This window comes from Microcebus murinus, chromosome 17 (assembly GCF_040939455.1).
Source record: "Microcebus murinus isolate Inina chromosome 17, M.murinus_Inina_mat1.0, whole genome shotgun sequence".
Classification (NCBI taxonomy): domain Eukaryota; kingdom Metazoa; phylum Chordata; class Mammalia; order Primates; family Cheirogaleidae; genus Microcebus; species Microcebus murinus.
Genome location: NC_134120.1, coordinates 7,705,088 through 7,722,926, shown reverse-complemented (window position 1 = coordinate 7,722,926; position 17,839 = coordinate 7,705,088). Strand labels below are relative to the sequence as shown.

General features: G+C 39.0%; 1 protein-coding gene across 2 annotated transcripts in view; it reads left to right on the top strand.

Annotated features, from left to right (window-relative positions):
- The first annotated feature begins 757 nt into the window (after positions 1-757).
- The window catches only part of DOK6 (docking protein 6), a 331,604-nt gene continuing 314,522 nt past the window's right edge, over positions 758-17,839 (top strand). For both annotated transcript variants that reach the window (XM_012779988.3, XM_075993804.1), the window contains exon 1: positions 758-963. In XM_012779988.3, the coding sequence (XP_012635442.2) occupies positions 898-963 (66 nt within the window). In that variant the 5' untranslated portion in view covers positions 758-897. The remainder of the gene's footprint in view (positions 964-17,839) is intronic.

Genomic DNA, 17,839 nt, shown 5'->3' with positions numbered 1-17,839 from the left:
CTGCTCCGCTTGCTCGGCGGCGGACGCCGGCGACCGGCTGCCTCCCCGGATCGCGCGTCTCTCCGGCGGCAGGAGGATTAGACACATGCGCACGATTGGTCTCTTTGTGTACACCGGGAAGGGCTTGGCGTCGGTGTGCAGTCCCGAACCGGGCAAAGCCCTGGCAGGGCCGCGCGCGCTTGGGCATGAAAGCGCACTGTGAGCACGGCACCGAAACACACCATTGTCTCGCTCCCGTGGGGAGCCTCCCCGCCGCCCCTTCCCGTGTCCAGTTTGGGAGTGCAGGTTGAGAGCCCGGAACGGGGAGGCTTGTCCTCAGGAATCCCGCACCCGGGGGAGCGCTGCGGGCAGGGGGCTGGAGCGGAGCGGGGCCGGGGCGCGGGGAGGCGGGCGCAGCGCCCCGCCCGCGCCCGAGTGATGGAGCGCGTCTTCCGAGCATCTTCGAGCCCCGCCACCCCGCGGGCCGGGGGGAGGGAGCCGGGCCGGCGAATCAGCCCGCCCCCCGCGCCGGGGAGCCGCGATGGTGCGCTCCGGCCAGCTGTGCGCCGCCGAGTGAGGCGCCAGCCCGTGGGTGCTGCCGGGGGCGGCGGCGTGGAGGGGGCGCCCGCAGCTGGAGGCAGCGCGGGCCGCGGCGCTCGGCTCGCGGCGGGGGGCGAAGGTGGGGACCCGAGCGCGGAGGGCTGGCGCTGCTCGCGGCGCCGGGCCCGGCTCCCCGTCCGCGGCGGCCCTGCCACCGACCCCGGGTCCCCGCCGGCAGGAGCTCGGGGCGGACCGGGCGGCGGCGCTGCTGCTGGCGGCGGCTGGCTGGATGCGAGACCTGCGCGCGCCCGGCGGCGGACGGCGGCTCTCGACTCCGGAAAGCGGATCGCGGAGCGGACGAGCCCGGGCGCGCTGGCCATGGCCTCCAACTTTAACGACATAGTCAAGCAGGGCTACGTGAAGATCCGCAGCAGGAAGCTGGGGGTGAGTCGCTCGCTCGGCTGTCTCGTTCCCTGCGCTCGCTCGTCCGGCCCGGCTGGCGGCTGGGTTGGGGGCGGGGGTGGGCGGCGGGGAGAGGTGACCCGCGCGGGGACAGGGCAAAGAGGAGCCCGGCCCTCCTGCGGACAGCCCGCTTGTTGCTCAGCCGGCCTGGGGGCCCGCACCTGCCTGGGGGCTCTGCAGACCGGGCTGAGGGCTCCGGCGGCGCCACCGCCCCCATCCTCAAGTGCGCCGGGCGGGTTTCGACCACACCGAGAAGTCAGTAGACGAAAGGGATCGTCAGCTCCAAAGAGATGTGCCTCGGTGGAGATTTATACCCGGTGCGGTCCACAAGGGTCTGTGCTCAAAGTGAGCGCCTTTGGGTCAGACCTGCTCTGTGTGCGGGAGCATGTGCGTGCGTGCGTGCGTGCGTGTGTGTGTGTGTGTGTGTGTGTGTGTGTGTGTGTGTGTGTGTCTTTGGAATCACCATTTTCTGGTCCCCGCTTCCCAAGCTCATTTCAAAATTCTTTTTCTGTCCTGCCGGCGCCGCGCGTCCCTGCCGGCTACTGCAAGCGACTTTAACGCACCCTTAACGGCTGCCGGCTGGCAGGCCCCCGGCCCTGCGTGTGCTCCCGCGCGTGCACCTGCGCCGCTGTGCGGGGGGCAGGTGTGTGCCCACGCACTCGCGCGCTGACACCGGGGAACCCGCGACGGCAAAGTTTATGGAGACCTTTTCCCACTTTTTCTTTGGAGAGATGCTCTGCCCGACTTGGGAAAGAAACAATGTAGACCCCGGGGGTGCAAAACTTCGCTGATGAACAGTTGAGGTGGGAAGAGGGACGCGCTGAGTAGGGGACCTGGGTGTGGACAGGAGGGAGCGGGAGAGGACGGGCTGGCACCTGGGCAGGGAGCGGTCCAGGCTGAGGACGCGAGGGGGCGGGACGGGCCACCACGGGCGGACCCCCTCCACCTCCGCCCCCTCCCCCAGGAGCGAGCGGTGGGGATGTAAGGTGACAACGGAGACCCACCAGGGCAGGCTGGTCCAGAAGAGGGGAGGGAGAGAGGAAGAAAGAGAGGGAGAGACCGACCGTTTTCCGATTCTCTGTTTGTCTCTCTACCTCACTGTCCTCAAAGTTCCAGTTCTACGAAGCTCTGGAATCCTGAGGCAAGGAGGCCTCGAGCTAGAACATTCCCTGTGTTCCCTCCCCAGCGGGTGAATGCTCCAACTTGAAGAAGAGAAGAGAAGGCGGGGAGAACTCCGCTCATTTTCACATAAGAAAAGAAAACAAAAGGAATGTAGAGAGTTGGACAAAGGTACAGTAGGGTCCAGAAAAGAGGGACGACGGTCAACACACACCCAGAGGTCGCTTCGTCGGGAATCCGCGGGCCAGGTGCTGGGATCCGAGGAAGGGGAGGGCAGGCTTGCCTCTTTGTGCTGCCTCCGCTGGGTTCCACGTTGCAGGTGCAGCCTGTTATCCCGAGGACGCCAGGGGCCCATCCTGGAACCTCAGCAGATCTGCGAAGGCCGGGACGGAGGCTGCAGGAGGAAGCACGTACAGAGCAGGGGGACCACAACGCCCCTTCCCCCAGCCTGGAGCTGCGGTGCGCCCGCCAGGGCCGGAGAGAGCAGGCGCTGGGTTCAGACCCTCAGCCAGGATTCGAGGGCTTTTCTTGGGCAGAAGAAAGCGGCTCGTTCTTTTCCAGGGCGATGAGGAACGTACCCACGGGGAAAGCTGCGCTTGTCCAGGAGGCCGGCTGTGTCCAGCAGCCAGGACGCAGTGCTCGGATCTGTCACCCGCACAGCTGTCAGCCCAGAAGGGAGGTGGGGAGCTAGAGCTGGAGGGGAGAGTCATCTTCTTCCTAACTTGACCTTTGAAGCCCTTTGCTCTCCCACCAGATGCTTGCTCATCCTTCTCACCCTTCCGCTTTCTTGAAATCGCAATTACGTCTGACACCTCAGGCTGTATAAACTGATGGATGAATTAAGTCCCCAGGCTAGATTCGTGTCTGGTTTCATGGAGTCACCTGTGCACATGAAAATGAAACCGAGGACTACAGCCCTGAGAATCCCATTCCTGCTAGTGCACTTGGCCTTGGAGTCTATGGGATTCTTTCCCCATCCAAGCTTTCCAGGATTTCATACAATGAAAACCAAATATGTAACCTAATTATAAGATGGGATCCAAGGAAAGTGCATCGGATGCTTCTTGGGTAACTATGGCATTAACGGCCTTTGAAGTGTCATTTGAGAACGTCATTGCCACCTAATGATGTGTGCTAGTGTGTGTTTCTACCTCCAAAGCGTCTTTTTCTATACTCACTGCTTAGAGCTTTGCCTTTGTAAAGTTCAGCCTTCACAGAAGACAATAAAAGCATGTTTATATACAAATTTGTTGCTTTTGTTTTCCATTTCTGAGAAATGTGAACTTCAAAGTTGCTGTTGAAACACTTTTGTTTTATGTTAATATTAAATCAAACTATTAAATTTGCCCTGAGTATTTGGAAAACATCATTTATTTTTTAAAAAAATTTAGAGACTTTTCTACTCAGAGTATTCTAATATTCAGAAGAGTGAATTCAAACGACAAAACTTCATGCATATGGTTCTGCAAAGCTTAATAAGTTGAGTCCCACAAAATAGTAATGCTAAGCAAGTATTGTGTGCCTTAAAAAAAGTCATAGTCCAAATGATTAAAATGGGAATGATCCAAACATTAATATTTCATGTGTATGCTTACTAATATGTATTCCTAATTTTATGGACTAAAAACTATGAACTTTTACAAATAAAATATTACTTTTAACTCTACGGAGACATGATGATTCTTGTATGATTTGTGTCCAAATCTAAATTTCAAAGCATAAATGATGCTTACTGAATTATGTATAGATATTCCATTTATTACAGACAAGCGTCATGCTTTCAAAAATCAAATTCTGTAATACTCCAATGGAAAAAAATTCCTGGGTATGGAGGCTAATTGCATCAGAGATAATTTTGACATGAAACATATTTTATGATGAATTGTTCTTATGTGCTCTTTAGTCCTCACAAATTAATGTTTAGTGTAATTCTGAATAAGGGCCGTAGGCATTTCTTGCCCTCTAGCAGTGGGCCAACCCTTACAGAGGTGCTTCTAAGTTTAGGTGGGGGAAAGGTCCCTTGCCCTGTGTCTCCTTAGAGAATCCAGTCAACCTGTTGAATACTGTCCCTTAACCCACTGTTAGGGCAAAGCAGTAGGTATTGAAGAAATTTTGAGTGTTGGCTTTAAAATTTGTCTTGACTCATTAATCAGCTTTTTCTTCTGTTTAGGAAAATAGTTTTGAGAAATAAATAGAATCATTTTCTGAATTTTGCTATTGCTTTTTAAAATGTTTATTAAATCATCAAATTGTTATAGGTATTAAGTTGTTAAAAGTATAATGACATGACTAATGACATGACTTATAAAGAGTCATTTCTTTAAATTCTGTACTAGATTTTTGTCTTAATATACCAGTTTTTATGAATATATTGTTTTCAAGATTTAGAATTGTCTAGTTTTTCTACCCATTTAATCTGTCGCATGATTGGTAGTATAACTCACAGGGTACCATTGTGGTTAGTTTTGTTTTTTTTTTTTAAGAAAATGGTGCCTGAAAACACTAATAAGAATAAAACAAATGCAAGCATATTGGTCAACATTGTTTATCTCTTAGGCTTGGTTACCTATTTTCTTCTGACCTCTGCTTGGTTAAATCTAGTAAGCAAGGTGTATATTGCAAAATATCCAATCTGTTCTTGGTGTGTGGCCAAATTAAGAACTAAATGATGGAAAGCATTGATAACCTAATACTTTGTGTATTGACATTATAAGTTTATCAAAAGTAAATGCAGCATTATGGAGTGATATCATCATCATCATCACAATCATCATCAACATTGTTGTACAAATTCCAGACTGCTAGATCTGACTAATTCTAGACTCAGGCTTCTCTTCATTGCTACCAAGGAATTCTATTCAAGTACATCAATGTGAATATCCACAAGACACATTATACACAGGCAGAATCATATTTTACACAGGCTTTTTTCTACTTCTTACTCAAAATTAGGTGAGAGATTAGTGGTATTGGTATATGGTATTGGTATAATTATGTGCTCAAGAAGTGTCTCATGATAAGGTGGGGTGTGTGTGTATTCATTTACACATTCAACAGATGATGGAATTATCCTGGAGTGCCTACTGTCTGTCAGGTGGTGTACACTGGTGTGTGTGTGTGTGTGTGTGTGTGTGTGTAGACACACACACACATGGATGCCTATGTGTATCACAGAGTCATGTTGTATTAAACCAGGGTTATTGACAATAAATAACCCCTACATTATTACTAATTATAGTACATTGGGCCTGTAATCATCACTTGTTCCAACTTGGTTGTAGGGGAAGGCAGGGAAATGTGGAGGAACACACTTGGAGTTGGAGTTTTTGATAAGCACTAATTTTATGAGCTTAGTATCTATTCAGAATTTTATTTTTTGCGTATTTTCCATTTGTCGTAATAACTTATTATGGGTTCATCTACCTCTTGCCCTTTCTTCCTCCTTGACTAAAACCTTATGACACCTCTATTCCTGGCTTAATGGTTATTTATCTCCTTTCTGTAAACACTTTGAGTTTTTCATTCCTTTTACAAACAGCTTTCTTCTGACTGAAAACAGATGGAAGAGAGTAGTTGTTCATGAGAGATGATTATGAAAATTTACTCCTTTATAGAAGCTTACTCATTAAAATATATAGAAATTTGTGCATGTGGATTTGCATAGTTCTTTTGTCGATTAGAGCATTTTAAAATTTCTTTGTTTTCCCAAATCTCTAAAATCTATTTTATGAAGAGAGATTATACCTGGTATGGTATATATTATCAATTTGTCGAGAATTAGATGCAATAAATATATTTAAGATTAAATATATAAATAACTTAATAATTCTGACCATTCCAAAGTTCAAAAGAACTTTCAGGATCATTACTTCAGATATGAATTCCCAATCCATGGATTTAAGATACAGAAGTTGTAATGAGTGTGTTTAAATCTTTAGCTATTTTAGAATACTGTGTATCCTGGCCACTGCTTTCTGAAATGGATTTGTGATATCCATGTTTACTTATTATTTATCTCTTACTCATTAAATATGGTTTAGATTATGTGAGAATTTCAATTATTTGAGCTCTTTATTTTATTCTAGACCTTTATTCATAGTAACTTTTAATATATATTCTTAACACTCTGTACATTTGCCATTTATTTCCCTACCTGGATATATGCCTGCAAATATTACTAGTTCTTAGGATTTTAGAGTAGAAAAAGATCTTATATATCTTATATCCAGTCCCTATAAATTATATTATTTGCAACTGTATGTGTTTGTGTATGACATTTCAACTATGCTTAGAAACTCTACTGTCTGCATTGGTGAATTTTTTCTTTTCTTTTTTAAGTCCCTCTTCATATGAATATCCATGATGTTCATTGCATTTTAAAAACTTAAAGCCAAAAGAAAAAGAAAAGAAAACAAAAGTAATTCGAACAATAAAACCAAACCAAGACATATGACTGGATTTTGGTTTTAAATGATCATGCCTATGTCATGCCAAGGAGAAGCTGGTAAGTCGGGGGAGATATGAAGATTCACATCTCAGTTTTTATCTTGATAGATTTACAGATGACTGCTGGCAAAGGTGAACTTTAAAGATAGCATTCCTCATTCCTTTAAAGATAGCATTCCTCATAGCATTTTCTCAACTAACAAAGATTATATTCGATACTTAGAGAAATCCTTCAAATGACTAAAATTAATAAATTGTGAGCAGGGTAATTACATAGCAGTCACATATCTTTGAAAAATCTATATTCTCAATTTTCTTAAATGTCTTTCAAAAGTGCACAATCATGGCAGATATTTTGCATCAGTATAAAACAGCATAAGGGAATTAGTTTTATCTGAAGCCTATGCATTTGACATAGATGTCATCTTTGTAAATTTTTTATTAGTAAGCATTGTTGTCCTATTTGCATCATAAGCCATATAAATACTGTTGAGTAGTACTGTTAAGTATTTGTATCTTTGGACTGTTTCTATTCACATCAACTTGATTTTGTAAACTGTAGGAGATAAAAGGCAAGCAATACCAACAAAATAAAAACTACCTGTATTCTCACCATTTACAGATAATCTCTAGATTTCACACATTTTGAAGTGCTAGTTTTAAAGAAAATGTAATTTCTTCAAATGAGATAAACGAATTAAAAGGAAGCATACTATAGTTTCTTTAGCCTCAACTTTATTACTTTTGCCTCACTTTACTCTCAGTATTTTCTTTTTTCAAGATCTCAAAACTTTGTTCACAGAGCCCACAAATTCTAGATAGAGAATATTTTCACTAACTATCTGCATAAATCCTCATTAGTTTTATTTTAAGATACAGAACAGGATTATTCTCTGAGTAATTCATTTTTATATTGTAACACTATTGCTCAATGAGAATATTGCACCTGTCAGTCAAATTGGATGGAATTATGAAGTGATACTTTGCTATAAGCAGAGAACAAATTAATAAAGAAAACTATTATTTTCATGGTGTTTGATATTATTAGTGATGGTTGTAATCTTTGAAAATGTGCAAGATATTTTGTCTGCCATTTTGCTGAATTCATTTCAAAAAAGTCTTGGTTAATATTTTTGGCTTAACAGTAAAATTACTGGGAACACAAACACATTGATGTTTAGTTTAATTTGAGACTTCATAATAGTAATATAATTATGCCATATTTTGTGTGTACTATGCATTTTATAGCTTATAAAGAATTTTCACATATATTATTTTATATAATTCTCCCAGAAGGTTTTTGAAAATATATTTAATTTTTACCCCAATTTTTCACATAAACCAGAATTCAAAAGAAGTAAAATGAATCAACCAGAGTTACAGAGACTCGGGTTGGGTTTGTGTGTCTGTATATACTCAAATCTTGGTTTATAACTCCAAGTTCTATAATATCTGCTATGCAACAGCTACCACTTTGCAATATGTGCAGACAAGTAGCAACACAGTTATGTGTACTCCTCAGAGTAAATGTGTTTTCTTTTATTGGTAACTTGGTATAAAGCTGATATGGTGATTCACTTTACTCAATGTTAAGTTATTTAGATTGCAGATGAAAGTGCCATTGAGTGACATAATTTATGTCACAATAAAGCAGTTCTTTACAGGTATTTGTCCGGGCCACTCTGAATGGACACAATTTCATTTTCACTGATACCAATCCCAAACTCAGCTAAAAAAGAGACCAGCTTCCCAAATTCAGCTGAGAATGTCAAAGTAGAATTTGAAACATTTTTTAACATATTAAAATTTATTTATTATTACCTTTATTTATGGAATGATCTTTTATTTATGGTGGTTATAGAAAATATTTAGTGTAAATTAACTTAATGAAAAGTGAATTTGTTTAAAGAAAAATGTAAGTAAATAAAAAACTGTACAGATTTACTGAGATCTGGCAAATCAAAAGTTGGCATATGGTGATACAGTCATGCAGCACATAGTGTGACTGTTACTCAAATGCCTGGGCATTGGACAGTACCAAGCTACACCATGATCTCTATCTGAGAGGCTGGGTTTTTTATTTGTTTCTCTCTTTCATTGCAGTGTTTCAGACTATTGACAAATATTAGCAGCTCAGAGCTAATTCTGTATTCTTCGTAGGTCTGGGTTCATGGCTGGGAAAGACAGTTGCTATAGTGCAACACCTTGCTCCTGATGTCTAAGAGGTTTCTTATTTTCTTTCTTTTGCTCTTTGTTCCCTACTTGTGAAAATAGGGCATGGAAGGATGAATAGAGGGAGAGGAAACTGAGACTATATATAGTACATACCTCCTAAGTTCATGCAGATAGTATGCGCTGTTGTGGTTTACAAAGAAAGTCACTACTAAGCTGAGAAATCATGAATGAAGGGGGATTTGTTACAAGTTCCATGCACAAGAAATAGCATATCCAAATAATAATATGTATCTGGGTGGGTGTGGAGTAAGGAGATAAAGACACAACAATAAGGGTGCTTGTAGAACCTAGAAAGTTACTGGTGTGTTTTATAAGAGGGGTTAAATATTCATTCTCAGATTTACAAGATCCTGGAGGTGAGAGTATAGAATAGATTGTAGTGAATAGGACTTTTGGCAAGGTGACCAACTAGAAGTGAGAATTAGTACCTTGAAATGTGAAATAACGAAAAGCACTCGATAAGGGCTAGCCAGGATTGAGAATCATTGCCTTACAAGTGTTTTTCTAGCCCTAAGAAGAAACAAGTCTTTTACTTACTATTTTTTGTATTGAGAAATTATCTGGCAGTCTTACTTTTGCCCCTTGAAAATGATTAGTCTTTTTTCCTCTGACTTATTTTAACATCGTCATTATCTTTGGTTTTTAAGAGTTTTGCTATGATATGTGGAAATATAGTTTTCATTCTATTTATCTTTCTTGAGGTTTATAAAGCTTCTTGCTTCTATGGCTTGATGCCACTCTTCAGTTTTGAGGTATTATCCGCCATTACCTCTTCAAATATCAAATTCTGCCCATTTTTCTCTCTTACTTCCTCACTTACTTGTAAGGAAGAAGAGATGCGGTCAGTAATTTCTCTTCACTCTTCTCTTTCATCTTTTCATCTCTCAAATCTTCAGGATGAGTGTATTTTTCTGACATTTCTTTCAGTTCACTCATTTTCTATTCAGCTATGAATAATCCACTGTTAAAACTATTCATTGTTATTGATTTTTATTAGTTTATTTTCAGGTCTAGAATTGTCTTTTGGTCCTTTTGTTTTTGTTGGGTTTTTTTTTTTTGGAAATTTCTTGTAAGAATAAATTGTAAATTTTGTCTTCACTTGTCTTTAATGCCTCCAAATAGATGATTTTTTATATATGACCAGCATGTCTGATTGTCAGGCTGTGTGCTGTCCTGAATTACCTAGTGCATCATTAACAGAAATGGAACTTTCTCAGCTCGTTGAATATTATAATTTCCCTGTGTGGAGCTAGAAGTCATGTGATCCACCAAAAAAATCCACCAAGGGTCAAGAGAGATGGTTATGGTGCTCCCCTCATTGTGAGAGCCTCACATTGTGGTAAATTTGTTTTAGAATATTTTCAAAGCAAGTGGTCTACCTCCATAGTAGAACTAGGGTTTGTGACAATTAAGGTGAAGGAAATGAAGATCTTTGAAAGATAAGACTAACCACAACTATCGCATGTAGTATGTGGGTGTCTAACCTGCTTCTGTATAAAAATGGGTGGGGTGATGAGATAAAAAGCAGGTATAAGCCTGCCTAGACATTTGACAGTGAATAGAGCCAAATAGTCTTACTCCTTAACGCAGTGTAACGTATATTACAATCACACGAGAAGATTTTTTGAGGGTTTTTTTCTCCCTTTTTTTTTGTTTGTTTTATAAATAGTAATACAAGACCGACTCCCAGAAATTCTAATTTAATTGATCCCTGGGCAAGCTAATTATTTGTGTTTGGTTTGATTTTAGTCTCCCCAAGTGATTCTAGAATACATGAAGTACTTTTCACCAGTATAATTTTCAAAGCCATTGTTTATCACCATATATTACCATGGAACTCTAGTGAGCAATAATAGGATAAATAGATTAAACTATATCTCTATAAGTAACAAAACAAATCAGTAGTATGAATGCCTATATTAGCCATTTGTCATCTACTTTTCTAACCCAGTATTTGAGTTTCTTTTTCACAGTTGGAGAATGCTCTCAAATTACAGGTGTTGGAGGCGGCAGATAATGCCTTGCCTTATGGAAGATGAAATGTCAAAAATATTTGTCTCCCATTCAGTTAGGGCATGAGAACATAAGCTAGGTTTTAGCTAGCTCATGAACCTAGCTCACCAACCTAGGACAGACTCTGAGTTAGTGACATAAGAGGCAACTCAGTGTAGGGATCCTCACAGGGAAGACAGGGTAATCGTTTCTACTGGGTCAATTTATTGATGCAAATGTAGAAACAATGCCAATTATTATATTTACTGTCTAAAGGCAATATTCTCATCAGCTCACTTTAGTGCTTTTAGAGATGATTCATGGTTGCTTAATCTTGAACTTGATTCTCCAGTCCTCTATTCCTAATTTGAAATAATGAAAAATTTAATAAATTTATTTCTGTCTAAATCTGCTTCTGTTGCTTGCAGTTAATGCATATGACGATAAAATGGCATTATTGGAAGCAACCTATTTAAATTTTAGCATATGTTAAAATAACATTTTAGAGTAGTGAATATTAAATAGTTGTCCTTAGCAATGTGGAGGAAGTGGAATTCATCATGCCTCGTAGTTATTCCTAGCTTTGATATTACAGCATCATTACTGAATAATTCTTCCTTTCACTCATGGAGATTTGTAGAAGCTTAGATATAAGGATACATTCAGATCATAGAATTAAGAAAAAGTTTGTGTTAAATAGGGACCCACACAAATATACACAACCGATTTTTGACAGAGGTGCAAGGATAACTCAATAAAGAGGAATAACTTTTCAACAAATGTTATGGGAGCAGATAGATATCCATAGGCAAACTAAGTGAAACTTGACATAAACCTCACATCTTATAACTCAAAATAGATCACAGACTTAAATGTAGAACACACAACTGTCAAACTTTAAGAAAAAACATTAGAAGAAAATCTAGGACTAGGCAAGGAGTTCTTAGACTTGACACCAAAAACATGATCCCTAAAAGGAAAAATTGACAAATTCATCCTAATCAAAATTAAAAACTTTTGCTCTGTGAAAGACCCTGTTAAGAGAATGAAAAGACAAGCTATCAACTGAGAGAAAATACTTAACAAGCTATACATCTATGACAAAGGACTAGTATTAAAAAAAAAAAAAAACTCTTGAAACCATATAGTAAAATAATAAAAAACAATTCAATTAGAAAATGGGCAAAATACATGAACAGATTTTGCCAGAATTGATATATGGATAGCAAATAAGTGTATGAACAGGTGTTTGCCATCGTTAACCATAAGGAAGAGGCAAATTAAAACCACCATGAGATATCACTATTGGAAAAGGCTAAGAGGGAGGAAAAAAAAAAAACAAACAAAAAAACAGTGGCAACACTAAATGCCAAGTACTGATGAGAATGCATTGAAGCTAAGAGCTAAATCACTCATAGATTACTAATGGAAATTTAAAATGGTTTGGATACTTTGGAAAACAATTTGGCAATTTCTTAACAACCTAAATATGCAACTACCATAAGACATGGCAATTGCACTCCTGGACATTTATCCTAGAGAAAAGAAAACTACGTTCTTATAAGAGTTTATTATACAGGAAAATTAGGTCAAGGGTATACAGGGTGGTTCTGCATTATTACTCAAAACTAATGTATAACTACAATTATCTCAAAATAAAAAAGATTTAAAAATATAAGAAGGGGCACTAAGATGTGGCCCCATCTTACAAACATGGTAAGCAATCTCCTGGGGCATAGTTATAGTGAGAGTAGTATAGAAAATTGAAAGAGGATAGTCTTTTAGAATCAGTTGGCTGAGATTTAATTCATAACTCTGTCAATAACAAATTGTGTAACCTACAGCAAGTTTCAAATACCTCCAAGCTTCACTTTTCATAATTGTAAAATGGAGATAACAATACTACCCTCACTGTGTTTTGTTAACATTGAGTAAAATAGTTTTTATAAGATCTAGAAACAGTGCCTGGCCTATGATGCTCAAAACCCTGGAGAGGTAGAATGATTGACAGATACTGCAAGCCTCCGGGAACAGCAGTTTCTAAAAGGAACACAATTCTTGCCAGCCCTTCTGCACTGGGGTTTCATGAGAGAAGAAAGCCTAATGCCCCAAGGCTTCCGATGTATGTAATGAGTTAATTTCTTTCCTATATGGAAAATGGTAGTAACTGTGCAATTCTTGTGAACTGAGGAAAATAATTACTCAAATCATTTTTTTTTGTAATTGTTAATTCTTTCATGAAACTTAGGTTGAGAAAAGCTGGATTTTGACTGATGGACTGTTAACTTCCACACATCATCAAGAACATAAAGAGATATAGTGCCATTCTGTAATGGTTTGAATAAGTAGAATGAGGCCACCTAGCTTGCAATATGGCTTTTAAGTGATTGTTACTATGATGAAGATAGGTTCCACATATTTATTTTACCCCAATTTTAAATCAGTAGCTAACCTCAAAGTCTTATACAGTGAGTTCATGTAGATAGCCATATTGATACTATGTAATGTTTTAGGTTGCCTTTTAAAAACATCTGTGCAAGCATGCATAATTTCATTTTCAGCACCAGACAGAATATTTACAAGATAAATTCTGGTTTTGGAAAAGAAATCTAAAAGAGGAAAGCAATATTTTGAGGATCATACAAGACAGGTCAAAAATATTTACCTCAACTATACAATTAATATATTAAATCCAAGGTTATTAAATATGTAAAAGATTATTGTAGGGATTACAGAATTTTGGAGATTTCAGATTACATTCATAGTCATATAAACATTTCTAATGAATACACTCATTATTTTTTTTTATTTCAGCATATTATGGGGGTACAGATTTTAAGGTTTCAGTAAATGCCCTTTCCCCCCTCCCCCCACAAGTCTGAGTCTCCATCATGACCATCCCCCAGATGGTGCACATCTTACTCATTATGTATGTATATACCCGCCCCCTCCCCCCTCCTACCTGCCCAATACCCTATTACTGTAGTACCTATGTGTCCACTTAGGTGCTGCTCAGTTAATACCAGTTTGCTTTCCTGAGCCTATCATGTGGTTAGTTTAATTAACACCTAATCACATTTAATTAACTAATCACATTTCAGAGTGCCCTTTCCTGCAGCTACTCTATTTTCTTCCCCCTTCCAGATCTCTAGAAAAGTTGTTCTCAAGAAGAAGTGAAAGAAGAAAGAAAGGAAGGAAGGAAGGAAGGAAGGAAGGAAGGAAGGAAGGAAGGAAGGAAGGAAGGAAGGAAGGAAGGAAGGAAGGAAGGAAGGGAGGGAGGGAGGGAGAGAAAGAGAGAGAGAGAGAAGGGAGGGGCAGGGAGGCAGAGAGGGAGGGAGGGAGGGAGGGAGGGAAGAAGAAAGGGGACAACCATGTCCTTATAATGAATGAATAGTTTTTACTGAACAGTTTTATTGATACGATAATTATTCTGAAACCCAAGACACAGTGACATAGAAAAGATAAATTTGGGTTTTGCATGAAATTTAACTATCTGATAAAACATATGAATATGCAAACATGATTGATGTAATGGTGTAACTATTTGCATTGCCACATGTGAAAATTGGACAGAAAAATAGCTCTCCTTTTGGAGACAGTGAGAATTGTTTCCTTCAAGGTGAAGACTTTTCATCTTCTACCATTGAGTTTTTCCAATAAATATAGCAGGAAATTGGAAAAATAGCTGATTTCTCTTCTTAACAACTTAGGGACCGCAATATGCCCTGTTTCAAAATTTCACCTAATTAAGAACATATTCAAATCTTACTCTCTCCATACTACCTCACCTGTCTTCCTCAACCTGGAAGTTTTCTGCTCTGAGCTCAGGGAGTATTTATGTGTAACCTAGGGCCACCACATAGGGCTGTGAGGGCTGTGCCCAGCACAAATCCAAGTGACTTCATTCATGTGGACTATGATGTGATTGCTGCCTTCAAGTTGTATATATAACCTTGGCTCTGTTTATTGTGTTGTTTTCAAACTTCCATATGTTTTTCTTTGGTGTCCTGAACCATTTTAGGCTGTTGGAGGGTTAGGGAAAATATGGTATTTTTAATTTTAATTTTTTATGGATACACAAGCATTGCACATGTTTATAGGGTACATGTGAAATATTGATACAAGGATACAATGTGTAATGATTAAATCTTGGTAACTGGGATATCTGTCACCTCAAACATCGATCATTTGTTTGGGAACATTCCAGATCTACTCTTCTAGTTATTTTTAAACATACAATAAATTATTGTTAACTATAGTCACCCTATTCTGCTACCAAACATGAGATCTTATTCCTTCTATCTAACTGTATTTTTGTACCTATTAACCAACTCCTCTTTATTTTTTTCCTCTGCACTAACCTTCCCAACCTCTGGTAACCACCGTTCTATTCCTTACCTTCATGAAATCATTTTTTCAGCTTCCACATATGAGTGAGAACATACACAATTTGTACATGGCTTATTTCACTTAACATAATGTCCTCCAGTTTTGTCAGTGTTGTTGCAAATGACAGCATTTCATTCTTTTTATCAAAGAGTAACATTCCATTGTGTATATGTACCATATTTTTTATCCATTTATCCATTGATGAATACTTAGGTTGCTTCCATATGTTGGCTGTTATGAATAGTGCCACAGTAAACATGGAGCACAGATATCTTGTCGGTATGCTGATTTTCTTTCTTATAGATATATACCTCAAGATGGGATGGCTGGATCATATGGTAGTTATATTTTCAGTTTCTTGAGGAACCTCCGTACTGGATTCCATAGTGGCTGTACTACTTTATATTCCCATCAACAGCATGTGAGCATACCCTTTTCCCCAACGTCTTTCCAGCATCTCTTATTTTTGTCTTTTTGATGATAAGCCGTTCTAACTGGGGTAAGATGATATCTCATTGTGGTTTTGATTTGCATTTCCCTGATGACTAACGATGTTGAACATTATTTCATATACCTCTTGGCCATTTGTATGTCATCTTCTGGGAAGTAGCTAGTCAGATCTTTTGCCCATTTTAAATCAGATTGTTTATATTGCTATTGAATTGTTTGAGTTCTTTATATATTATATCTATCTATCTATCTATTAAGGTTATTAATCCCTTGTTAGTAGAATAATTCTGAAATATTTTCTCCCATTTGGTAAGAATGTCTCTTCACTTGCTAATTGTTTTCTTTGCTATGCAGAAACTTTTGAATTTTATGTGATCCCATTTGTCAATTTTTGGTTTGGTTGCCTATGCTTTTGATGTCGTACTCAATACATCTTTGCCCAGACTAATGTCCTGAAGTGATTCCATGATGTTTTATGCCAGTAGTTTCATAGTTCCATGTCTTACATTTAAGTCTTTAATCCATTTTGATTCTATTTTTTGTATATGGTGAGAGATAGGGATCTAGTTTCATGCTTCTGCATATAGGTTTAGACAATTTTTGTTGTTTGTTTACAGACTTTGGGGACTATTTCACTTCATTTTATGTTAAAGGTAAATGGATGTTCTTTTAGTATAATATCTGTAAATTTCACATTTTTACCTAAGCCTGATATATTATGACAACATAGTGAGTTCTTGGAAATGTGTGAAGTATAACTTATATTTAAATATTAAAGAGCTTTAAGATAAATATAATGGGAATAATTTGTTAATGTGAGTCAATAAATGTCTGTTTCCTAAACTTACTATGGAAGTAAGAGTAAATTAGAAATAATAGTGAAGTTAAGCTTTCTTTTGCCTAAGGAAATATATGTCAGTTCTTAGCTGGAACTTTTCCGGGGTTTGTTCTCTCTTTGGATTGGGGAAAATGTAAATGTTAATCATTTTGCAGTTGCAATTTAGTATTCTCCATGAAATGAAGTTTATATAAGCTACATTTGCCCATAGAATACCTTAATTACAAAGAGCCAAGAGGTTTGAACACTCCATCGACTCTGGAAACACACGGTAGTGCAAAAATGCTCTGCCTTTGATGTTAGGTCCTGGAGCCATCTTGGCTAAATTTTAGAAAACGTCAGTACTTACAAGAAGATAAAGTTCAGTGCCATCCCAGTGAAATTCTCTTCTGTACCTCCAGTAAAAGACAGATCACTGAGCTACATTCCCATCCCCAAAATGCGGTTAGCTATCTTGATACTCAGTGATATCTGGTCACAACCCCTTTTTAAATGACATTAAAAGTTCCCAGAATACAAAGTAACCTCCAGATTTATAAGCCAAATTTATAAAATATTTTCCACTTGATATGCTTATTGTATTATTATCTAAACAGAACATATTATTTTTCCTCCTGAACTAGCTACTCTGTTCACAGATAAACATATATAAGTAGATATTTCTAGTAACACTGCCACTCTTTCTAAGATTATTCCATATTAAACCTCAGAGACGAAGCTGACTCTTCTCTTTTTGTCACTCCTCACATGCAGTCTAATGCCATGTCTTATTGGTGCTGCCTCAGAGAGTCTCTGCCTTCTGTGGTCTCTTTCCATTTGGATATTCTGTTTCTCTAACTTAAGGCACAAGTGTTGGTGTAATTTTCTAATGGTTCTTTTAACTGCCTGCTCAATTATCCTTGTACTGCTGCTAGATTAATTGTTCTAAATTTCAATCTGAAACATATAATGCTTCCTCTTAAAATTTCCCATGGTTTGTCATTACCTGCAGTAATAATTAAACTCAAACTTGTAATTCTAAAGCTAGTCACAAAACCTACCATTGCTCTATTAGTTTTTTTTAATGTATTATTTCAAACATGCCAGAAATTATATAGAATCATATTACAAACCTCCATGTTTGGACTACTGTACTGTACTAATATTACCAAGTACAATTTTTTTTTCTTTAAATTTGAGGTAGAAAAATGTTGAGAGTTAAAGACCTGTAATTATGTAATCTGAATACAGTATGTGACTTCCTGGTTTTGCTCAACATTATGTTTTTGAGATTTGATAGTTGTGATATATAGAGTCGCAGTTCTTATTCATTTTTACTTCTACATACTATTGCTTTATATAAACACTGCACAATTTGTATTTCCTTTGGGCTTCAGAATGGATATTTTT